Source organism: Lampetra fluviatilis, chromosome 36 (assembly GCF_964198595.1).
Source record: "Lampetra fluviatilis chromosome 36, kcLamFluv1.1, whole genome shotgun sequence".
NCBI lineage: Eukaryota > Metazoa > Chordata > Hyperoartia > Petromyzontiformes > Petromyzontidae > Lampetra > Lampetra fluviatilis.
The window spans coordinates 5,413,132-5,438,617 of NC_136310.1; the positions used below are offsets into that span (position 1 = coordinate 5,413,132).

Consider the following 25,486-nt stretch of genomic DNA (forward strand, 5'->3'; position numbering starts at 1 on the left):
TGTGCATCCTTTGTTATGGCTTAGGCCAATGTCAATCACTTCCCAATAATTGAAACAAATTTTGTATCAACCTTGTTAAGTTGGATGGGCTGAGTCTTCTTCCTAAGTTGTCTTATGGTTGTTGTTGTTGTTGTTTGACTTGCATCCCACTGGGATTTTTGCACACAGCGTTGGTGTACAGTGTTTTTTTCTGCAATATTTTGCGGTCTTTTCTTGGATTTTCTGTTTGCACTTAGTCACATATTCACTTTAAGATGTTTTTTGTTCATGTTTTTGTTTTTTGTTTGTTGCGGTTGCACCCGATTCAAGAGCCGAATGGCTCACAGGGCTATACCTAATAAATGAACTTGAACTTCCTCTGGCCAGGATTTGAGGCCTGAGCCGCATTGCAATACATTCAGAGCAGAAGGGTTGAAAAGTCAGCCTGTTGGATGTTTCGGTTCCACGGCAGAGTTAACGACCAACTAAACATTTTCTTGATTTGACCTCATGGCCACTTAGAGGACAGAAGTGGTCTGGGCGAGTCTCCCACGATAACCCTCGTGCCTAGTTATTCACTGATAAAACATCAGCCAAGCCCGTGACTATCGTGCCATTCATCACTCAATCTTTGTAAGCTGTGCACGTAAATTATGGGATGCATACCTGTCAACCCATACGGTTTACCCGTATTCTTGTACAGGGAAATTGAGTTTTCAGGTCCATACGGCATACAGCCGTTTCAATACGGGCAAAAAATAATAGTTGTGTTTCTCCCTTGTGATGGGACTTGCAGGATGAATTTTGAGAATTATAAGGCCACGGGGTGATCAATAGGGTCTGAGTTGGCTTAATAAGGGAGGCACTGATGAGGGGTTGACAGCTATGGGATGTGAGTGCTGTTAAACTATATGGGGATGGGAAGCAGTAATCGCGTCCAGTTGAATATTATCCATAAATGCACCGACTTTTAGGAAATTAAACATTAATTGTTACAACTGCCGAACCGGGAGGTGGAGTTGAACCCGGTGCCCTCTGGATTAGAACAAGTCCAGCGTGGTAAATATTATGCCACGACAGCTCCCTTCTCAGTTAACACTTTAAAAAAATGTAAAACCGCTACGTTTATTAACGGATACTTATCTATGTGTACGGAGAACCGTTAACCGGTTTTTATGTGGTTACCGGTAATTAACTGTCGTTGAGCTATAATTTGTTTGTCATGTCGCTTCTGAAAAATAATCTAATGGCTCAGTGGGCCTTCGTAAGATTTAAAACAAAATGTAGTTGTATTTGTATAGTATGTATTTTAAGTGATTTGATTACCTTGTTGTTTGACTTGCATCCCACTGGGATTTTTGCACACAGCGTTGGTGTACGGTGTTTTTTTCTGCAATATTTTGCCGTCTTTTCTTGGATTTTCTGTTTGCACTTAGTCACATATTCACTTTAAGATGTTTTCGTGTTCATATTTTTGTTTTTTGTTTGTTGCGGTTGCACCCGATTCAAGAGCCGAATGGCTCACAGGGCTACACCTAATAAATGAAACTTGAAACTTGAAAAACCTTGCCTATAATTTGCACTCCTTTCGTGTTCATCTTCTTCTTGGTTCTTTCGTGTTGTTTTGTTGTTTGTGATTATATGTTGTTGTCACGTTCTGACCTGCCCCCCTTACTGGACACATCTGTGGAAAAGAGCTTTACAGCGCATCTGGTTCCTCCAGTGACGAGTAGCTATTGAGACTGAAGCCGGCGAGCAGCGAGCACGTGGCGGCGAATCGCGCGGCGGCCAACGCGGAGCCGAGCGCCGCGCGCGGATCAGCTGTTGTTTACTCTCGGTTGCCTAGCGACGGGACGCGCACTCAGCGACAGCAGCAGTAGAGACGCATAGAGACACAGGGTCAGAGACACAGGGACAGAGACACAGAGACCAGGTAGACACAGAGACCAGGAGACAGAGACAGGGGGGTGGAGATCCAGAGAAAACGAGACACAGGGACAAGGAGACAGGGACCAGGAGACACAGAGACCAGGAGACAGAGACAGGGGGGTGGAGACACAGGGACAAGGAGACACAGAGACCAGGAGACAGAGACAGGGGGGTGGAGACACAGAGACAACTAGAGACAGGGGGGTGGAGACACAGGGACAAGGAGACACAGAGGAGTGGAGACAGACCAGGAGACACAGGGACAGAGACACAAGGACAGAGACAGGGGTGTGGAGACACAGGGACAAGGAGACACAGAGGGGTGGAGGCAGAGACCAGGAGACACAGGGACAGAGACACAAGGACAGAGACAGGGGTGTGGAGACACAGGGACAAGGAGACACAGAGGGGTGGAGGCAGAGGGACAGAGACAGGGGGGTGGAGGCAGAGGGGTGGAGACACAGGGACAGAGACACAGGGACATAGATAGGGGGGTGGGGAAACAGAGACCAGGAGACACAGGGACAAGCAGACAGACACGGGGACGAGCAGACAGAGAGTCGGGGAGACGAGGAGGCAGAGTTACCAGGAGACACAGAGACACAGAGACGTGGAGAGTGAAGAGGCGAGAGTCAGGGGGTTAGAGACGCAGAGTTACAAGGAGACTGAGAATAATCAAATGAGGAGATGAGGATACATCGGAAGACAGAGGGTCAAGGAGACTGAGAGAGTGCAGGGACTTCTATTTGGAACTGGAACCGAGTGACAGGGAGACGCGGGTGCTGGGTAGGCGAGGGACTTGGTGGGAAAACCAAAGAGGCAGCGGAGCTTGGAGACGAAAGATCTGACATTGGGGTAAATGAAACTCGTAAAATACCTCTTCTGCTGAAGAGGAGGCATTTCATAAAACAAGGGGAATAGGTTCCAGGGAGAGCCTGTATCTGTAGAACCCTGTGGGCATCGGTCACCTGTTCAGCGAACAATCAGTGAGACGAGACCAAGGTGGCAATCGGCCGACACTTAACGAGGGTAGGACGCAGAAGATCTGGGACCTAAGGTCCTCTGAACTTGGGGCTGACCTGGACATCGACCGAAAGTGAGAGATAAAAGGGAACCCCGTGAATCTGAAGGAAGGAGGCGGCCTATGGGCTCTGGCCATGGCTGAGTCGGCGCTGCTGCTGGTGGTGTCACCTCGTGTGGTGGAGTTCGCGGACGCCATCCCCGGCCGCCGACTCTCTGCCGTGGTGACAGCGAGGAACGCGGGGGACAGGAGCCGTCGGGTCCGCGTGTGCGCCCCTCGCTCCGGCGTGAGAGAGACACACGCGGCTGTCACACACACACATGTGCTGTCACACACACACACACGTGGCTGTCACACACACACACACACGTGGTGTCACACACACACATGTGCTGTCACACACACACACGTGCTGCCATACACACACACACGTGGCTGTCACACACACACACACGTGGCTGTCACACACACATGTGCTGTCACACACACACATGTGCTGTCACACACACACGTGCTGTCACACACACACGTGGTGACACGCACACACGTGGCTGTCACACACACACACACGTGGCTGTCACACACACACACGTGCCACACACACACACACACCACACACGTGCTGTCACACACACACGTGCCACACACACACACACACGTGGCTGTCACACACACACACGTGGCTGTCACACGCACACACACACGTGCTGTCACACACACACGTGCTGTCACACACACACGTGCCACACACACACGTGGTGTCACACACACACACGTGCCACACACACACACACACGTGCCACACACACACACACGTGCTGTCACACACACACGTGCCGACGTGCCACACGCACACACACACGTGCTGTCACGCTACACACACACGCGTGTGCTTTCACTGCAACACCGCTACAGGATGCACAATGCACGCGCCGCACACACATGACCCTGCTGTGCACCACTGCATGCCCTGTGCATTGCATGGCGCCGGCAAAGATATTCGGGGGGTGGCCTCGTGGTCGCGCGTTCGCCACTCGTTGCAGAGGTTCACGGTTCGAATTTCCAGCAGCCGCCCTGGTTAATACTGCGTATGTATCATTAGTCGTAAAATTACGTTAAATAAGCCGTGCTGTTATGCACAAGAGCAGGCCATAGTGTGTCGTCTTCGTGGTCCTAATTTGCCAAATAAAAAATATATATTCGTGAAGAACTACTCAATTTGGATTCACAAGATTGTAAATGTTGTGGCTTGGCTCTCCAAACCACCGGTGTGCTGTACTAGTAACGAATTGGCATGTTCTGTTTACGTGACAAACCTTACTAATTAGCCGTATCGGGTGGTGGCGGGTTTAACGACACATTTATATATTTACGCAATCTAACCCAAAAAAACACGAATTATGCATGATATTAGTCGCTGCCTCCCCTGACCGTACGTCCCTGACTATGAAGCCAACTCAGGGGCATCGCGATGTAACTTGTCCTGCAAGGGTCGGCCAATCCTCTGGCACCGGGAAACCGTGGGACTTTCCTCATAGGGACCCTTCGGATGAAAACCCGTTGTGCCAAGCAATCCCACGCCAGGCCGGGCGTGGTGTTGGCCACTCACCCCCTCGTGTGCCGTGCCGGCCTTCATAGGTGCTCGCAAACAGCATTTGCCCCTACAGTCTGTTGAAGCTATACGGGGGATCTTCGTCTTTGTACTGAGTGTGGGGAATGGGGGGGGGGGTCGTGGCGCTTGCAGAATGGCTTTGAGGCCGTGGCATCACAGCAGCTGTCTACTATAACTCTTGTTTTCCCTGTGTCTGTGTCGCCCATACATCTGCTATAGGCATTTAAGCTGCACGGAGTTCCTCTGCAAGAACAACATTTGGCTCCTGGTCTGTCCATTGCTGCCACCGTAGAGTTCTACATGGAGCACAAGGGATCTGTACGTGATCGTCTACTGCTGCTGGTTGATGGAGACTCAATTGAGGTCCCACTCATTGGGCAAGTTCTGACATTCATGGAAATAACACACGACCACAATGTTGTCCAAGTTGTTAGTAAAAATAAATTTGTCGGAAGAACATCTATTCATCTGTTAAAATCTATTCTTACACTCATAATGTATCTATCAGATGATGCAAATTATATGGTCATTTTGTGTACATAAAATTATGAGGCCACAAAGTGAAAAACAATACAAGAAAGAATATGTGAAATTAATTGAATCATGATCCAGAATCGTGACAATTCAACAAATCACGATGGGGGTGAATTATCAAATATCTAATTGTTACGTCATGTTTGTGATTCTCCGTCTCGCAATGGCAGGTTTTCTCCAGCTTGTAGCTTAGATGTACAGAAAGAAGTGGACTTTGGGTGTGTTCTGGCCAATGGTGCCATGCTCCAGCAGAACATCACAGTGGTCAACCATGGTTCTGCTCCAGGTAGGCCATTGCTTGTTTGTTGAACTTCTTTACCATCATAAGCAGCCAACCGTGCTGATCAGAGGTGTGGGGAAGGACAACAAATTAAACACAAAAAGCAGTTCTCAATAAATTAGTTTTCAATCTAGATTTGAAAGTGCATAACTCTAGTGACTTCCTAATATTGGAGAGAAGTGTTCCAGACAGCTGTAGAAGCGCATCAGAGAGCGCACAATGCAGTGCCCGTCTTTGTTCGATGGTTTTCCAAAAGCCGCTTCGAGGATGGCTGGAGTTTGCGTGATGGTTTATGCTCCTTGGCGAGATCAACAAGATATTTGAGTTAAAGCAAAGTATTGTATTCTTAGGTTTTTTTCGGTAAAGTCACGTAGGTAAAACATTTTAATTAATGAAAGTAAAATTAAAATAAAATAAAAATCACGACGTTTCGGAGGCAACACAAGCTTCCGTCTTCAGGTGGAACAGTCACAGCACGATAGCTGTACAGCGGACTTTGGGTGTGTTCTGTACAGCTATCGTGCTGTGACAGTTCTACCTGAAGACGGAAGCTTGTGTTGCCTCCGAAACGTCGTGATTTTTATTTTATTTTTATTTTACTTTTATTAATTTTTATTTTTTACCTACGTGACTTTACCGAAAAAACCTAAGAATATGAATCCTTGCAGTCACGAAAGCTTCAAATCTAGAATCAAAGTATTGTAGTTCACAATACCATCAGTGCTGATGCTCATTTTGCGTATTAAGTTTACCTAAATGTAACATGAGCATATAATTTGCAAATGTAATGATTAATTTGATGATCCACCAGTCATTGCGTTGGCTGAGTAACCAAAGGAGCAGGGTGTGCTAATAATCTCTGGGTACGAACGTGAGGATGAGATGTTAATCAATACATTGATGTATCATGTATGTATTATGTGTCTACAAAGATCATCACAAATACTTGATTTCACTTATTTAACCAAGGGAAAGAACTTTGAGACTAATACTTGTGTTCTGCATAGATCTATTTGTTTATTCTATTAACATTTTAATGGTGGATAATGTTCAAGTTTAGACTTTTAGCTGAGATGTTTTTTTTTGTAAATCATGTCACATTGTCTTTGATATTTTATTTTACCAAAAACAGCTTGCCTAGACGTTTACGGAAAATCATGCAGACTGTAACCAAAAACTTACAGAAACTTAAGAAGTCACTAGATAGTAAAAACGCAATGCATATTTTAACTTAAAGCTTTGGTTTTCATTGCCACTACTATGATCTATGTTTGTTTTTTAAGTTAGACCATGTCGTAATTTATGCCACCATTCGTGTCATTAACCCTCTACCAATTGACAAAAATTGCCACATTTACAAAGATCCATGCCAAGGTATTGATCAAATTCTGATCAATAAATCTTTTCACTGGTGGCTAAAGAATTTTGATTAATGACTTTAACACCAACGTACTTTTCGCTCCAACTTCTTTACCTTCTTATGCACCCGGAACTTACGTGGGATACATTTTACGCATATATTCATCAATGAATAATGATCGTTGAGCTTAAGATGCGTGCATCGATCCACTAAAGATTGTGTGGCTTCACATGAATCCCCCAGACAATAGAGGCCACTACATTCACCACAATACAACAAAATAATACATTCTTCAATCACTATAATTAATTGAATTTGTCAGTGAGGGGCGCAGTCATTATTACACCCTTACTGGACAACTTGTCCGATGTGCTTTCAGATCAATATGCACAGCACATCAGTATGCACTCTGTTAATATAACCCAATAGTACAGAGCGGCTTTTTTAGCTGTTGATTTCTGGTGTGTTTTGCTACAGGCGAATTCCATTTCAGCTGTGAAGGGGAAGTTATGTTTAGTTTCCGGCCAAGCAGTGGCATGGTACCCCCAAAAACCATGCAGCCCGTACAGGTGGAGTTCTGTGCAAGCAGCCCAGGGCATGTCCTTCAAACCGCACTGTGAGTAAGACCATAGGGACACGGGGCCACATTCCCATGCAGATCCAGTGGGCTGAAATATTGTGGCAGGAGACTCTGAAATTGGTTCTTCAGGCCATATTCTTAGGTTTTTATTTTTTATTTTTATTTTATTTTACTTTTTAATGTTTTTACCTACGTGACTTTACCGACAAAAACCTAAGAATATGAATCATTGCAGTCACGAAAGCTTCAAATATAGAATTCTTCAGGCCACTTTGGCAAATGTTTGTGGTGTCATCATAAGACGTGTGCGTTTCAGCCAGTGACGACGCAGCACTCGACTTGTTCATTTAACACATTCTTGCGGAGGGAGCTGGTAGGAACGTTGGGTTTCTCGGTCAATGGCCAGGGTCAACGGCGGCGTGGTGTATTCCGCAAATATGGCCGACTGTGAGGGCGGGCACAAGCCGGCGTGAGTAGGTTAAACGTTGAGTTTTATAAGGGCACCACGGGGTGACCAGCCCCTCCCCACCCAGCCCCACCCTCCCCACCCAGGCCCTCCCCACCCTCCCCACACAGCCCCACCCTCCCCACCCAGCCCCTCCCTTCACGACGCACGGACGGACACAATAATCCCCTGTGGGCTGGTGTAACCAGGAGGTTCCTACCAGTATCACTCGCCACTGATGTTGGACCGTGGCCAGACTGGCAGATGGACGAAACATATATTTAAAAAAATTTGTTTTATTTTAAAATAGATGGGCAATTATTTTAACTGGGAGATCACACAATGCTTTATTATCTCTTGTTGTAACTTCCTGACCCACCCCTACTGGACATCAGTGAAAAATAGCTTGATAGCTCATCAGATTTCTCCAGGATAAATAAATATTCTGATCAAGATTCTGATCTAAAATGTAAACACAACTACCATCATGTGCACATATTCCATTGCCTAAGCCTCCTCGTTCTGGACTGATAGATGAAGCACACAGTGTCTATATTTGCCTTTAACTCTAGGCCATAGAATTGAGGTTGTTTCATGTGCCCTCGTAATGCGCTGTGGATTTCAGGGTACGGCTGGATGGCCGTGAGGAGGCACAAGAGGTGCAGCTGAGGGCAGAGGTTGTGCAGCCGCGCTTGGAGGTTCTGTCTCCCTCTGGGGACGAGGAGCTGCAATGCTTGAACCTGGGGGCGGCCTATTACAACACAAGCAGACAGGGCCAGGCTCTCCTTCGCAACCCTGGGCCCGAGGCCCTCAGCTGGGTGGCAGTTCTGCAGGAGGACACGGCCGGAGAAGAAAAGGTGGGATCGGGGTTTCCTTACGCCACGTAAATGAAATTTGTGATGGAACACTTTGGACGTAAATGTGTTGTGGTGGCTTGGTGGTTTGGCGTTTGGGGTTCATCTTTTGGTCAGCATAATTATCCAGCCTGGCTTTATTTATTGATTGTAAGTTCAGGTGGATATCTAACATAAAAGGGGTACTTGTGTTTAACACAACGCAATACAAATGTTCGTGTTTAAAATGCCTAAATATGACTGCATCTCCAAACAAGACAATCTGCATTATTATAATGTTGGAAATTCTGAGTTTTTTTTATTAAGGTCAAGTGGGAGAGTTAGGGAGAGCAGGGATATAATTTCATAGAGGAACTAAATATTTGGATAGATGGTAATGGTCAAGTTATTGTTTTTACTGGTCTAGAAAAAGTAGACAACTAAAAGCCATTGTGGAAATATGGTAATTGCAATTCGTTTTTTCTCTCCAAATTTGAGGAATTATCTGGAGTAAATCACTCATTTGCACACATGAAATGAGTGTATTGTTCTGGACGTTTGGAAAAAAACCTGTGATTTCACATCTGAATCATTTTGTAATGAGACATGTAGCTCTTGTTGATTTAGGCTGTTTGGCACGAGTAATAAACTGAGTGCTTAAGTATAGTGGACAGATGGGTCTCGGGCTTGTTACAATTAATACAAAATCCCTATCTCATTAAATTTTTGCTTTCACTGAATGAGGCAAAATTGAAATTTCGATTTGAATGCCATTTGATGAAAATTTCTCTGGAGCAGTGCTTGGGACAGAGGTCGCAAACGGGTTTTGATTCCTTACCCGTACCCGGCCGCACCAGGGTCGCAAACGGGTACCCGTACGGGTAGCCAGGTATCGGGTAGGGTACGGGTATCGGGTGCCCGATTGTGACCTCTGGCTTGGGAACTGCAGTGGCACAAAAGTAGGTCAGAGGTCACTTTGAAGGGGTGTCAGAAATAGTGCCGTACTATCAACTTCCACAGGCCCTAATCTAACAATGGGTTGACACATTTTCCTGCAAGAGTTCATCATGCATACTCTACTTCATCTCATGATATGATATATTTCCCGCACCTCCGATTAGCACAGTTGGCTGCATACGGTGTAAAAGAATTTCAACATACACGCTGGTAGCACAATTGAAATCAAATTGGAGGAAAGAGGAAACAACGTGAGTGAAATGTTATTTGTGGCTACTGTGTTGTATTATTGTACGTGTGCACTGCGAGGCAGAGTGTGAATGTGGTAGATGCTTCAGCTCCCAGGCATGAGCTGCAGGGAGTGCTACACTGCTTCCCAAGTCAGGGAACTCTGCGTCCGCACGAGGACATACCTCTCACGCTCACCTTCAGTCCACGCCACACACGGTGGGTCAAAGCCACCGTTCAGTTGCCACACTCATCACATTGTGAGGAACGTACATTGCAAGCAATGAGAGTGAACTCTAGATTTGAAGATTTCGTGACTGCAAGGATTCATATTCTTAGGTTTTTTTCGGTAAAGTCACGTAGGCAAAATTTTTATTTTTACTTTTATTAATTTTAATTTTTTTTACCTACGTGACTTTACCGAAAAAAACCTAAGAATATAAAAAAAATAAGAGTGAACTCACGGAGTATTCTGTTGCGTATCACTGCAGAGATCGCACTGGCTGGAACCACATGGATCGACCGCCTCCAGGACATAACTACGCTCTCTTTATCCACTTTGAGATCGTCGGCAGCCAAAACAGCTCTGTCATTCCTCCAGGGCTACCCCGGCAGCCACATGGTACAGGTGATGGTCGATACTTCGTCGGTTCCATATGATCGTCAATTATTCTCACAGTCAATACGGCAAAGGGGTGGTGTTATGGATGTGTTAATACTGTTGACACTGTTGGGAGATTTTCTGTTGTGAAACAACCTGTACGTGCGATCACAATCCTTCACCCGATATTCCTTAGGAATATGTTTTGTGCAAACACCAAATTGTGCTGTCTTCAGCTGTGCAGATATTAGAAAGGTTTGCCTATTACCGATTTAGACACATTTTTCGGTGGAGTCATTCGTTACCAGATTTGAGACCAGTTAACTCATCGCGCAAGAAAAGGTCGTTTTATTTGGTGTGAGAGCCTACATTAAAATACACGCTTTAATCTTTGCTAGCCAACTCTTCTCATATGGGCATAGCATCATTCTCCAGAGCTAAGTAACATTCTGTTGTTGCATAATTATCGAGGAGAGTATGGTTGAGATCATTCATAATCTTTCAGTATTATTTAACACATTTTTGTCGTGATATTTATATTGGGAGTGGTGTACAAGCACTTATAACAAAACCTCAACACATCAATTGAGAGATGAATCTCTGTAATAAAGGGTCTTTCCCCCAAACATATAATTTTACTATTCTATGGCTCTTTCGGTAAAGTCACGTAGATAGTTATAAATGAATGAAAATTATAAATATAAAATAAACAACTATAATTTTACTCTTTAGGGCTAATCGGAGGCGCGGGGGAAGGACAACAAACTAAACACAAAAAGCAGTTCTAAAGAAATTAGTTTTCAATTTAGATTTAAAAGTGCATAGCTCCAGTGGCTTCCTAATATCGGAAGTAAAAGCGCTCCAGACTGCCACAGAAGCACATCGGTAACTTCATTCGTGAAAGGGAAGCTTCTGGCTGCGTGAACCCTCCTCCTCCTGCTGCTGCCCAGGCTTGGTGGGAGTGGAGCTTGCCGTGACAGCCACGGCTCAGCCTCTGCTGCTGAGCACGGTTCCGTCTCCGCTGGTGTTCGATGTCGGTGCGTGTGCACCGGGCGCACGCGTCGAGATGCTCTGCACCCTACGCAACGAGTCGACCGTGCTGCCGCTGTACTACCGCATCCCTCGAGTGGCCCACGTCCAGGCCATTCCAGCCGAGGGCAAGATACCGCCTGGCCAGACACAGGTATCCAATGGGAATTTGGCAAGCAATGGGCCAGGGCACATGGCACGATTTTACATAAAATGTGGAGGTCAATTCTGCACCTCAAGCATCACTGTCATCTCCATATATATAAAGGCAAAGTTGTGAATATGTGTGTCTGTTCAAAATGTTTAGCGTACTTTCCGACATGCAACAAACTGGAAATGTGCCATGTGGGTACTTTCCAGACTATACACCAGTCTGGAAAGTACGCAAGTGAGCTGTGACGTCAAATCTGTCATGTGACCCGCGTATGTGGAAGCGTAACGCATTGTAGTGTCGTGGTTAGCGCGTTGCGCTACGAACCCGGCGACCCGAGTTCGATTCCTGCTCACGGCCACCACCAGTGACAATTATTTGAACCGCTCCTGGGCCTCCCCTAGGTCGACTCAAATGAGTAATTGGTGTGGTGTGTGAACATCGCCACTGGGGAGACAAAGGCGGCCGGGCGTGGTGAATCCAAGTCCCGGGCGAAGCCGGGTAGTACAGCTAGTATGAAGTATATATGGTAAAGATGCAGGTGCAATCCTCAGCCAAGACAGACCCATCATAAGCATGCTCTAGGACTCTATTTAAAAGGTGTTAAAGGTGCAGTCCTGCAATTGCTTGCTCATGCCACTACGAGTAGAAGAGCCTTCACTCGAGGGACCTCTAGAGAACTCCTCTTATGAAGGGTATATTGGCCTACTCATCCAAGCTGCCCAAACATTTTTTAAATAAGTGGGAGTAACCGCCATACTTTACCCCACCTCATGCGACCTACCACTCGACTAACTGTGGTGTACCCACTTGTTCTGCTGGGTGGACAGACGCAAGGGGATTCAAGAAACTTGCACCAATTTTTTTAATGTCACACCGGGAGTTCGAATTGAACCAGCGACCTCGGTCGTGCCGCCGTTCTATATTTCTTCCCCTTCCTGTGTGTTTGTTGTGAGCTGAAACGCTGCCGCTTTGCGCTGTGTGTGTGGGCAGGACGTGGTGCTGTCATTCCGACCCAAGCAAGTCGGGGAGCTGCAAATGCGGCCCACGCTCGAGCTGTTGGGTCCCGTGGTGCCCCGAAGTGGCGGTGGCCCCGTGGGGCTGTCGTTGAAACCATTCCACCGTATTCCGATGCAAATGAGTGGCCAGGGCATCCCAGTCACTCGCCGTCCCAACCCCGCCTTTAACCCAGGTCAGGCTCGCTGACAGTCGAATAAACATCTTGACAATGCGACGGTACTCAATATTTCTAGATTTGAAGCTTTCGTGACTGCAAGGATTCATATTCTTGGGTTTTTTTCGGTAAAAGTCACGTAGGTAAAAAAAATTGTTATGTAAAAAATGTTATGTAGACTAGCCGTAGTTTCAGCCGCACCAACCTTACCATAATAATAAAAAGGGGGCCTGTCCTGGCTCCTCCCCCCCTCAACCAGTATATATACGGGGTAGTATCTCTTGGAATTTCTCATTTACTTGATACAGCTATCGTGCTGTGATGGTTCAACCTGAAGACGGAAGCTTGTGTTGCCTCCGAAACGTCGTGATTTGTATTTTATTTGTATTTTATTTAACTTTTATTAATTTTAATTTTTTTTTTACCTACGTGACTTTACCGAAAAAAACCAAGAATATGGTACTCAATATACAGGACGCAGAGTAGCTCGCCATTGGTACCATTGGCATAGTTGCTGAAGTTTTATGTTGTAATTGCATGGTCATCCAGTTTTGTATCTGGGGAATTAACAAATCACACCATGTGCTGTAAAATGGGTGTTACAAACCTCATGTCCAGTTTGAAAACTAGATATAAAATTCAAGGCCGTAGCCATGGAGTCAACATTGGTGGGGACCAAATCTTCAAGGGGGTCTGGGGGTCCCCCTCCCCAGAAAAAAAAAATCTAAATTTGAAAACGAATTTCCTGCCTAAAATATTTTAAAAAATTCACAAACACATGGGATGGATTTTTATTTTATTTTTTACAATAATGTCTAATAGTATATTGTATTACATTGCAGTTTTTTCTTTTTTACCTTTTCTTGTTTCATTGTATGTAATGGCAGAGATTAGGGATTAATAAAGTACAACCATAACCACAATCATATAAACAGAAATCTATTTTATAGCAATATATTGGGGGGGACATTTTGAGCATAATTGAATATGAAAATTACGGCCTTGATAAAATTAAATTATGATTATATATCCCCAACCACAATGAGTGGTATATCCTCGAAATATTTTTTTAATAACAATGGATTTTCTTCAGGTTATATTCCTCTGGTTAAACACAACCAACATACCGCAGCATGGTGGGTGTGGAGAGGATTGACTGAAGGAGCGTGCACGTACGTACGCAACACTGACAAACACTCCGCCACCTTTGTCGCAGGCCTCACTCCGCTCATCTCCAACGCGACGGGCACGCTGGTGGAAGTCAGAGCGGCTGAGGCTTCCAGTTACACGGCTTCGGCACAAACCGCGCTGCTCAGCTCGGCCAAGACACACATCCACCAGCACAGGCGCAGCCACAGCGCCGACGACGGGGCGGCCCTCCTCTCCTTTCCCAACGACCGCGCGGCCAGCGTGCGGCCCAGTGACAGGAAGCAGCCCTACCGGTGCTTATAAACTATCAACAACATTTTTTTTTGTACTCCAAGTAAGGCCCACTGAGCTATACAGCTCTTTTTCAGAAGCGACCTGGCCGCAAATGATTGCTCAACGAAGTAGCTTATCATGTAGACGTTTATTGCAGCCAAAAACTCTTAAACACGTGTATCTAAATGTGGAGGGAGAATACTCAAATTCCAAATATACAAGCGTCAGTGTCGGGATCGAAACCACGATCTCCTGCATACCTGGCGAGGTAATTAACATCTCGCCACCGTGACACCCCTTCGCGCGGCTTAGACCACGCAAAGCCTACGCTGTGCGTTAGGAGTGTTTACACCATGCACGGTGGTGCCGCGAACTTTCGTGGAATATGATAATTGTTTTTTTACCCTTCTATCTGGCAACAAAACTGACACCTTTTTTACAAGGAGTCATGTTTGCATAGACCACAATACCTGCAGCCATAATGCAAAAAAAAAACATAACTCTGATAATATATGCACTGTCCTTGAAGTTGATTGGTCCACACCCGAGACAGCTTTCCTTAGAGCCTAGTCTCACATGGGTTGGACCAGATGATGGCGTCATCTGTTTTTTGTTTGCATTATGGCTGCAGGTATTGTGGTCTATGCAAACATGACTCCTTGTAAAAAAGGTGTCAGTTTTGTTGCCAGATATAAGGGTAAAAAACCAATTATCATATTTTTTACTGGCAAATTAGGTTCCAATGGTGTTTCGTGGAATAGTCAATGGCCATGTGATGGCGCATTGGAAACGCAATAACTGTTAACTCACCATATGCGTTGCGGAGTGGTTACGCGCGGTGAGTATCAACACTGCATTATGAACCCGGCAGCTCGACCACGGCTGACATCAGTGGTGAGTGATATATGATTCAATCTTTGGCCAAGCCCTTCAATAAATGGCACTGATGTCGTTTAGGTAGGGCTTCATAATTAAATAATATCGTTTAGCATTCTTGCAGTCTTATCTCGGGGTATGATATTTTATCAATTATAATACCTCCTCACATCTCAAGTTCATAGATCTCGCCAGCTAAATACAGCCTCAGAATTTAGAAATATAATACATGCGCTGATAGAACTACACTTTTAATCTAAATATTAATAAAGTCAAAATATCAACCAGTATCTCAGAATGACAATCAGCACTACACTTGTTACAAATCCCATATTACAAAATAAGAAAAAAAAACCCACTCGCCTGATGCAAATGCACGCAACGTAACAGTGGATTGAAAAATATTTGTAAATTACTTTTCCTGCTTGCGTTTTACTGCCGTCTTGTCGTTTGCCCGCGTCTGACGCAAGTGCGATCCTTTGTCTTCCTAGAACGATATTCACAGGCGAGGGCCGGCACACGTACATCGACCCGGATTTTGCGTACACTGATGAAGAGGAGCTGCAAAGGCAGGAGCACAAGGAACGCTACAGCCACTTCATCCAGCAGCTGAGAAACCAGCGCCTCTCTAAGCTGCAAGCCAGGTGCACTCCGCAGAGCTCTTATATGGGTCTTACCCTGTCGACGTTAACGACCATTGTTTTAGTCCCAGCCCCTCCACCACAAATACCGACTCCAAAAATAATTTGGGTTCATTTGAGCAAATTTACCCTGTTCAAAACTTAAAACACACTTTGATTTTTTTTTAAGTCAAAATGCAGCATGTGCATTTTTTTTACTTTAAATACAGAGTAGGCAGCTACAATATATAAATGCCCAATGTGTAAATGTCAGGTTTTATAAATCAAACCTGCAATGTATTGTCCGTTATTTAATGGATTTAAATCCATTGAATGTATTGTACTGAATAGTATGAAATTCTTCCAGCAGTGCCGTGAGCAAGCAATTGCGGGGGGGGGGGGCTGCATTTTATTTATTCGTAGCAGCTGCCCATTGTTGTCATTTCGTTTTCACTTCATGACAGCGGTCTACCACCTCCACGTGTGTGTGTGTGCACAGAGAAAACAATGGGAATGAGAACTCTGCAGACTTGGGCATGGAGCCGGCTTCCGGCCTGTCTCCTCCCAGCCCCAAACCGCCAGCAAGAGACGCAATCGTACATGGAAGGAGAGTCACGAGGCCAGGCCAGAGGCACAGCCGGGTGCTTACCACACGAGACCTGACAGCCACCGAAGTGAAGGCGTCTATTCGTCCCGTGAGTCATTATTAACCGTTTTCCCCGTTCCGAGACGTTTCAAAGTTGTAGGGGTGGGTTCCGTTCCGATGACGTGCGTGGACAAAATCATCAGAAGAAAATCCGATGACGTACGTGAACAAAATCAGAAGAAAATCCGATGACGTACACGTACTGATTATGTGCACGTACGTCATCGGTACTATTGAACCCGGCATCGGAATGGGTTAAGCATGTGATGATGATTTGTTGAATCGATTAAAGATTGTTTTGCTCATGATAACTGCATAGAATGGATGATGTGTGCGATGGTGCAAACGGGCTAAAATTGTAGAAAAAGTTGACACGTGACAATGTGATGTGTGTCTGGCAGCATGTGGAGGGTCTAAACGCTGTGCCAGCTACACTGCAAGAGAAGGATGACTGCAGCATGATTTTGTCTCCCCAGCAACTCCTTAAAGTGATCATAGGTGAGAGCTTTCTTCGCTCGTACAATACAGAAGCGACGGGTGCAAGCAATAATGCCCCTCGAAGGATATCTGCTTCTGCCAAGTATGTGCATTGAGTGAGGAAAGAGCTTGCTTACAAATCTTGCTCAAACAGTGCAAGCAGACTAAGAATTTGCCTCTGTATTTTATACATTGTGCGGAACTGTGGAATGGCTTGTCGCTATGATCCTAGTAATAAGCTCATCGTGAAGTAAATTGGCTCTCTTGCCCTGAAGAGTTGGGCCAGCCTGCAATACACTATGGGATTGTACTGACCTAATGCCATAGAAACAGGTGGGTCCAAATACAGCATTGGCCTGGCATGACTCCAGCCCTCTACAAAACTATGGAAGCCAGGCAAGCGGTGAACGGACATGGTGCTGGCCACACCACCTAATGCAAAGTGCCAACTTACGAAATCACTCCTAACTTTTAACATTACATGTTTTGTTTTAAAGCTCATCAATTCATTTACTTTTTGAGTGTCATTAGAACGTATCTATGAGAGTACATTCACCAACAAATTTAATATAAAAATTACCTATAAAGAAAAAATGCTAAAATTTACAACAAACAAAAATCACATCATTGGCTTGTTTAGTAACATTGTTACTGCACATTTCAAAACTGTTATACGTGAAAAGTAGAAAACCAAGGTATAATGTATTTACGTGCGTGCATGCATGTGCGTGTTCCAAGGCCCAATGCCGCTGGATTTTGGAGAGGTGTGTGTCGGCTCGGCCGTAAGCAGGAGGCTGCACGTGGTCAATGGGCTGGAGTACCACGTGCTGGTCTGCCTGTCCACCGAGTGCCCCGAGCTGCAGCAGGGCAGCCCCTTGTCACAGGTGGTGCCTCCCTTGTCCCGCGCCTCCCTGCCTCTTCTCTTCCAGCCCCGCCAACTTGGCAGGTTTCAGAGGTACCTCCTGTCCGTTAACAATAGAGGTCACAGTGTCGATGCATGCAATGCCGCTAATAACTGCAAGTTTGACTGCCTTCTGCCTTGATCTGCCCCATCATAAACACCCCCAAGTTACATCTATACATCGACTGAACATTTATTTTATTTTAATTAATCATGCATGAGAGGGTTAAACAAAGAGCTTCCTGCCAAGGCTTTCTAGGAGTCACGAAGTTGGGTTATAATTTGCACGTTCAGCTAAGTGATTAACCTTGGCATGACATCGCCAAGGGGCATAAACCATAACGTGAACGCCAGTCATTCTCACAGCAGTCATCCTTAAAAGTTAATTGCTCCAGTTGCTTCCTAATTTCGGAAAGAAAACCGTTCCATACGGCCGCAGAAGGGCATCTGAAAACGCGCTGGCTAGCCATCAAATAAAGATGGTCACTGCATCACTAGCCATCAAATAAAGATGGTCACTGCATCACTAGCCATCAAACAAAGAAGGTCACTGCATCACGCGCTTTCAGATGTGCTTCTGCGACCGTGTGAAACGCTCATCTTTCCGAAATTAGGAAGCCACCGGAGCTACGCACTTTTAAATCTAGATTGAAAACTTCTTTAGAACTGCTTTTACATAGTCGTGTAGGTGCTCATTACTCTCTCTGACGTGGCCTATTTCCGCTCGGCAGGTCGTTTTGGTACAGCGTGAACGAGCACCACTCGTCACACCTCGTGGTGCTGGCAGAGGTGGTGCCCTTAGAGCTGGAGCTGCGTCCCGCCGTGCTGAAGGTGGCGGCAGTCGAGGGCCTGGCCTCCGAGCTGGGTGTGCGGTCATCGGTGCGGCTGTGTAACCCGCGCAACCTGCGCGCCTCCTTCTCCTGGGAGCCTGTGCCCAGCGAACTCGGCGTGCCCTTCTCCCTGCGGCCCGCTGCTGGTCTGACCACGCCACTCAATTACACTCAGCTACTTGCGCTCACCATTCATCTCACTGTCTCTTACCTATCCGGGTGAGAGCCCAATGGATAAAAAATAATTGTCACGCACAAGTGTCCGTCCGTCATGCTCTGTATCTCGCCAACGGTTCATGGTAGATTTTATTGGTGGAATGGTCCAGAAGTTGGGTTCTCCGTTGATTCATATTTAAAGCTGATCCGCATGATGTCATTGTAGATGGCTTCGCCACAGTGATGTCACGCTTTCAGGCTGGATGACGCCGTGATGACATCTTTGCACTTAATGCCGAATCCTTCCACAATGCACACACGGGAAAGGGTACGGTGAAGTTGTATCCCTCGCAAATGCGCAGCGGTACTTGTCACACTACAAGGCTGTGCACGGTTACACTTCTATAGATCAACATGTTTGATGTTGGTCCCACCAGATTGTTTAATGTTATGAATACGAAGCATTCCTGAGTATTGACACTTTCTATAAATCAGTCTCATGTGGATTTGCACAATGTTGCTTGGCCTTAAATGTGAGTGATGTGGCACAAGTCTCGGTAAGATCTTGGCGAAGAAGCATTTGTCCCGAATTGACATGTGCTTTGCTGGCACACTGTGACGTGTGTGTTACAGGCTGCGTGGAGGAGAACAGCGAGCTGGAGTGTGAGGTGGTGTGGCACCCTTCGTGCAGGGCCACCGATCAGGCAGAGTTCGTTGTAAACATACAGCACGGAAACTCCCTTCGACTCAAGTGTCAGGCACAGGTACGATGTCCCTATCCCTTACTTCTACTAAGACCGAGTGCTGAATATGCAGGAATTGAATTCACTTCCTACGAGTCAAATTCCTCTTGGAACTGCGATTCTTCTACGGGTCATTCTCATGTAAGAAAATCTTCATTCACTTGAGTTAGATTTTAACAGGTTTTCTGCCATGTATGTATGTTGACCTTCTTTCGCACCATACATATCCACCCGTGCTAATCGGATGTTTGGGAGAAGGACGTGTATGATATGTGCAGTAGGATGGCATTCTCTTGTGATTCTATTGTGAATCTGTGTTAGCTCAGCCTTGGCTTTTCATACTGCTTTACTGTTAAGCAGCGCTGCATATGTCGTCATCAACAAGACCCACATGACTGTGATTTATACTACAGTATTAGCTTTACCAGTGGCAGTTTTAATGCATTGTCATGGAGCAGTTAACGCTGCACGTGTAAGTAATACAGGTATGGCAATTGTTCTTGAAGAGGACGGGAAATGCTTGGTCATAATAATACTTTCGATTTAAAGCTTTCGTGACTGCAGGGATTCATCTTCTTGGTTCTTTCGGTAAAGTCACGTAGAAGGGAAATAATAAAATAATAAAAATAAAACATAATAAAATAATTCTCACGACGCTGTCATTCCGACAGACCTGCGTCTGAATTCAGACGCTGTCTTTCCGACAGACCTGGTCTTCACCTGAGGACGGCTGCTTGCGTTGTGGCCAAAACGTCGTGAGAATTATTTTATTGTTTTATTTGTATTATTTTATTATTTCCCTTCTACGTGACTTTACTGAAAGAACCAAGAACATAATAATACTCTCAATGGTATTGTGCAGATTGGCGCGGTGAGCGTGCAGTGTGTGGACCAGCGGGTGGTGCTTGGATCTGTGCCGCTCAACATCACAACTGTGCGGAGCGTATTTTTACGCAACATGGGGCAACAGCATGCCTACTTTCAGGTACAATGTGCAGTTGCATCTTTCGTCCACCAAAGGGACACCCGCTTACAACTCGTTCAAACACGATTATGTACAAGTACAGCCCTTTTGTCAAGCCACTGGAAGTTCCATTGTTGTACTGTACTTATATGATCTCATGTCCCTGCTTTCTGCCTTCACAAACCTGCACTGACCAGCATGGTGAAGTATGGTCAAATAACCAGAGGTGGGACAAAGTCATTGTTATGCAAGTCCAAGTCGAGTCGCAAGTCATCAAATTCATGACTCGAGTCTGACTCGAGTCCAAGTCACATGACTCGAGTCCACATCTCATAGGTGGGACAAAGTCATTGTTATGCAAGTCCAAGTCGAGTCGCAAGTCATCAAATTCATGACTCGAGTCTGACTCGAGTCCAAGTCACATGACTCGAGTCCACACCTCTGCAAATAACCCCCAATATCCAGCAGTAGATAGACAAACGGATTGTACAAGTTTTAATTACTCTTTGGTTTTTTTCAGGAAAGTCACGTAGGTAAAAAATAAAATAATAAAATGAAATAAATGAAAATAACTAAATTAAATCACGACGTTTCGGAGGCAACACAAGTTTCCGTCTTCAGGTGGAACCGTTATAGCCAGAGTCGCTGTAGTACAGCGAAGACGGAAGCTTGTGTTGCCTCCGAAACGTCGTGATTTAATTTAGTTATTTTCATTTCTTTTCATTTATTTTATTTTATTTTTTACCTACGTGACTTTACCGAAAAAACCAAAGAGTATGAATCCTTGCAGTCACGAAAGCTTAAAATCTAGATTTATTAATTAGCAATGTAACAATTCATCGATTAAGTGGTTAATATAGATTTTTACACTCACGATATATGCGTCAATTTCCGTGTGTAAAAATCGACTGTTGGGGATTTATGGATGTATTGGGCTGACAAATGTCCAGAAATACTGAATAACTTTCATATGCCAATGTTATGCAAATGAAACATATCGGCTAATAGAGCGGACACAACTTTACAAATGACCATGAATAAATGAGAATCCATACAAATGAGACCGCAAAACCGAGACGCAACATAATTGCCCTTTCATTGATTTGGAATGTAAAATGGTGACCGTTCATAAAACCGCTGGGTGGATAAAGCATGAGTAATTAAGAGTTTATAAAATTTAGTATTTGTAACACGCACAGTTTTCATTCACTCTCAGAGGCGGAGTAAACCACAGACGGGCGGGAAGGCAGCCAGAATCGCTGGCAACAATTTGCCCAAGCTCTGTGATCCTGTTTGGTCATGTGTGGTCAGCTCTGTTAATGAGTGCTTATCACATACCGAGTAAGAATATTACTTGCACCTGCCCTATGTAATCTTATTACAGTGGCTGCACATATTCTGGTGATGCAATGTCCCACGAACTGATTCTGCGTATTTGTAATAAACCCACTCCGGACGATATCGTATTCTCTTGTCTTGTCTTTATTCGTTCTTCCTTTACACAGCTCTCTCACACCGCTGGGTTCCTTTTTCCCGTTACTCCCGTTACTCCCGTTACTCGAGCGTGGCGTTCGCTCGCTTTCCTCGCTCCCTCACACCGCTGGCTAACGGCGTTCGGGAGACAGCCTCCGGCCTGCCACGTGGCCGCTGGCGTGCCGGAGGCACAGATGTGGTCTCTCCTCGAAGCTCTTCACACTGACCACGAACTGTCTCTCTCCACCCCTTATATCACCTGGCTCACGTAATGCCACGCAGCCAATCATAAGCCTCTCCCCTGGAACCTTCTAGATGTTGCTATGCAGCCCCAGGGCTACGCCCCTGGCTCGACGTCCCATTGGCTGCGGGCTGAGGCCGGCAGAGCCTATCACCATCGCTAGTTTCCCCCGGGTGCATCCTCATATTACATATTTAACATATTCTGTGCAAGTCTGTAACCAGGTCTTGACAATGTCGTTCCCCTCAGGTTCTAGACCCCAGCCCGTTGCCTGGGCTGTCCATCATGCCAGAGGAAGGGGTGGTGGCCGTGGGTGGAGAGACGGAGTTGGCTGTCTGCCTCACTCCCAGCACTCTTGTCACATTTGACACCAAGGTTCAGGTGTGTCGATCAAAGGGGGTTGGGAAATGGTTGCAGCAGACTGCATGTTTGTGTGTGACTCTATCATACCACCACGACATCGTGTCTTCCTTTTCGCAGTGAAAGGGCTAAGATGTACAACTAACCATCTAGGCTGGAGAGGCAAGTGCTGTTCGTGGGGACATAATGTGGCTGCCAAATTGTCTCCATGCTATGATGAGTGCTAACGTAGCACTCTGAGTAAATTTTGGATTTTACACATTCTAGTGTGGGAGCCCAATCTGCATAGGACACCCACTGTTGACTTCCTTTAAATGGGTACTCAGTTTATTGATCTCCAAAGGGATGATGTGCTGTGTTGACTAAAGAATTGCATTCGAACAGTTACATTTGTAAGTTTAACACTCTAACCCCAGTGCCACCTGGCCACAGATAATGATAATTTCCCAGTTAAAATAATGGATATTGATATTCTTTGGTTCTTTCGGTAAAGTCACATAATAAAAAATTTATTGAATAAAAAAATAAAAATAAGATACAAATAAAAAAAACTAAAAACACTAATGTAGATTGTAGCCTGGTTCTTAATCAGAGTGAGTGTAATGGCAATCTATAATGTAGACTGTAGCCTGGTAATTAAGTTTGGTGAGTGTACTGGCAGTCTAAACCTTTATAAACAGTTTGCCTTTAGAGGCTAATCCCCCTTTTCCTGATGACGACCGCTTGTGTTGCGATCGAAACGTCGTGGTTTTTGTTTTTTATTTTTATTCTCATTTTTATTACTGAAAGAACCAGAATAAGTCTGCATTATAGACTGCCAGTACGCTCACTCAGTTTAATAGCCATTGCTACAGTCTACATTATAGACTGCCAATACGCTCACTAGCTTCAAAACCAGGCTACAGTCTACATTATAGATTGCCAGTACACTCACCAAGGTTAAGAACCAGGCTACAGTTTCATTATAGACTGCCAGTACACTCACCCAGCTTAATAACCATTGCTACAGTCTACAATATAGACTATCAATACACTCACCAAACGTAATAACTAGGCTACAGTCTACATTATAGATTGCCAGTACACTCCGATTAAGAACCCGACTACAGTCTACATTAGTGTTTTTTTATTTGTATCTAATTTTTATTATTTTTATTCACTTTATTTTTATTATTATTTTTCTATCTACGTGACTTTACCGAAAGAACCAAAGAATATGAATTCCTGCAGTCACAAAAGTTCGAAGTCAAAATTTAATGGATATTAAATTAACAAACTGCCTCTCTGCTTAGCAGAGGTGTGGACTCGAGTCATGTGACTTGGACTCGAGTCAGACTCGAGTCATGAATTTGATGACTTGCGACTCGACTTGGACTTGCATAACAATGACTTTGTCCCACCTATGAGATGTGGACTCGAGTCATGTGACTTGGACTCGAGTCAGACTCGAGTCATGAATTTGATGACTTGCGACTCGACTTGGACTTGCATAACAATGACTTTGTCCCACCTCTGAGATGTGGACTCGAGTCATGTGACTTGGACTCGAGTCAGACTCGAGTCATGAATTTGATGACTTGCGACTCGACTTGGACTTGCATAACAATGACTTTGTCCCACCTCTGCTGCTTAGAGTTGTAACAATAGAATTGATCTAGAAGGAGTGAACATGTAATGTATCTGCTGCTGCTGCTGCTTATTACAGGTGGCATTTCGAGGAGGTAAAAACCAGGAGCTGAGGATCACGGGTTCTGTGGAACCCCCAGCCCTGAAAATTAACGTTGTAAGTTGCTGCTTATTCTGCTGATTGAGAAAAATGTTACGTCGATTAGGTCCATATGAAAATATAATATGTAATGAATATGCCTTGTCTCTTCTATAATTATAAATACATTACAGCGGAGCCATTCACTTTGCACAATTATTCTATCTGCAGTTACTTTATGAGAACTACTGCATAATTACTGCACTGACCATGTGTATCACTCGCATGCAGTAGTTTGGTCATTTCGAGTTAAAGTCTTTCACTCATTGTTTCCAGTAGCCCACAGTCCAGCTACGATCATCAATATCAAACCATGGACAGCATAGTAACGCCCCTGCCCACTTCGATCATTCAATGTCATCATTTTATAAATGAACCAGGGTTGGGTGGAGAGGGTGGGGCTGGGTGGGGAGGGGCTGCTCACCCCGTGGTGCCCTTACAAAACTCAACGTTTAACCTACTCACGCCGGCTTGTGCCCGCCCTCACAGTGGGGCATATTTGCGGAATACACCACGCCGCCATTGACCCTGGTCATTGACCGAGCAACCCAACGTTCCTACCAGCAGCTCCCTCCGCAGGACAATGTGTTACTAACCGAGTGCCCCTGTGTCTCGTGCGTGCAGAAAGCGCTGCGGTTTGACGGGGTCTACGTTGGTTCAAGCCGCTCTCTTCCGTTCACACTCAGAAATCCGACTCGATGCTGTGTGCAGACGGAGATCGACCTATCAGCTCGTCCGGACTTTAAACTCGCACTCACTCACAATCAGCATGCAGGTGCGCTTCACAAGTTTGTGCCGTCACGTATGAAGTCTGAATCCTATAATATTGTTGCATACTTTTGGCGATAGTATGATGATGTTTGCAGCACAATGTGGATGTTTAGAGCGTCAAAATGCAATCCCCTGTCAAGAATCACAAGGGAAGACACGTGTTCCGTTTACAATGAAGTGAGCTGAGCTGTGAATGAGAAATGTGTAGTAGCCTTCCGAGCTTGGCTTTCTTATAGAAATAGAACACGGAAAACCATGGTTATAGAAACAGAATAACATTTCAACGTTTGTAATTTCCATGGTACGGTTCTATTTGAAGCGTGTCTGAAAGAAGATTTTCCAGGGCTATACTCACTTGAAGTCGACGCTGGACAGACTGTTGGCTGCTCTCTGAACTTCACACCAACAGAGGTACCACTCACATCATCATCATTGCATTTCTAAATGTGCCTATCGCTCGTGGGGAGATCACGGCCATCAAGAGTAAACTATTATCTAAACCGGTCCTGGGCCTTTCCTCACCGAATC

The 25,486-nt window shown here is 45.2% G+C and overlaps 1 protein-coding gene across 1 annotated transcript in view; it reads left to right on the top strand.

Moving 5' to 3' along the window:
- The first annotated feature begins 2,917 nt into the window (after nucleotides 1–2,917).
- CFAP47 (cilia and flagella associated protein 47) overlaps nucleotides 2,918–25,486 on the top strand; it is a 72,319-nt gene continuing 49,750 nt past the window's right edge. The window contains exons 1-21 of the mRNA XM_078873261.1: nucleotides 2,918–3,215; nucleotides 4,761–4,918; nucleotides 5,246–5,361; nucleotides 7,193–7,331; nucleotides 8,366–8,597; nucleotides 9,844–9,977; nucleotides 10,250–10,386; nucleotides 11,310–11,542; nucleotides 12,533–12,731; nucleotides 13,930–14,155; nucleotides 15,503–15,655; nucleotides 16,131–16,326; nucleotides 16,679–16,775; nucleotides 17,493–17,709; nucleotides 18,387–18,631; nucleotides 19,275–19,405; nucleotides 20,247–20,369; nucleotides 22,312–22,443; nucleotides 24,128–24,205; nucleotides 24,812–24,962; nucleotides 25,278–25,369. Coding sequence (XP_078729387.1) covers nucleotides 3,066–3,215; nucleotides 4,761–4,918; nucleotides 5,246–5,361; nucleotides 7,193–7,331; nucleotides 8,366–8,597; nucleotides 9,844–9,977; nucleotides 10,250–10,386; nucleotides 11,310–11,542; nucleotides 12,533–12,731; nucleotides 13,930–14,155; nucleotides 15,503–15,655; nucleotides 16,131–16,326; nucleotides 16,679–16,775; nucleotides 17,493–17,709; nucleotides 18,387–18,631; nucleotides 19,275–19,405; nucleotides 20,247–20,369; nucleotides 22,312–22,443; nucleotides 24,128–24,205; nucleotides 24,812–24,962; nucleotides 25,278–25,369 — 3,339 coding nt within the window. The 5' untranslated portion in view covers nucleotides 2,918–3,065. The remainder of the gene's footprint in view (nucleotides 3,216–4,760; nucleotides 4,919–5,245; nucleotides 5,362–7,192; nucleotides 7,332–8,365; nucleotides 8,598–9,843; nucleotides 9,978–10,249; nucleotides 10,387–11,309; nucleotides 11,543–12,532; nucleotides 12,732–13,929; nucleotides 14,156–15,502; nucleotides 15,656–16,130; nucleotides 16,327–16,678; nucleotides 16,776–17,492; nucleotides 17,710–18,386; nucleotides 18,632–19,274; nucleotides 19,406–20,246; nucleotides 20,370–22,311; nucleotides 22,444–24,127; nucleotides 24,206–24,811; nucleotides 24,963–25,277; nucleotides 25,370–25,486) is intronic.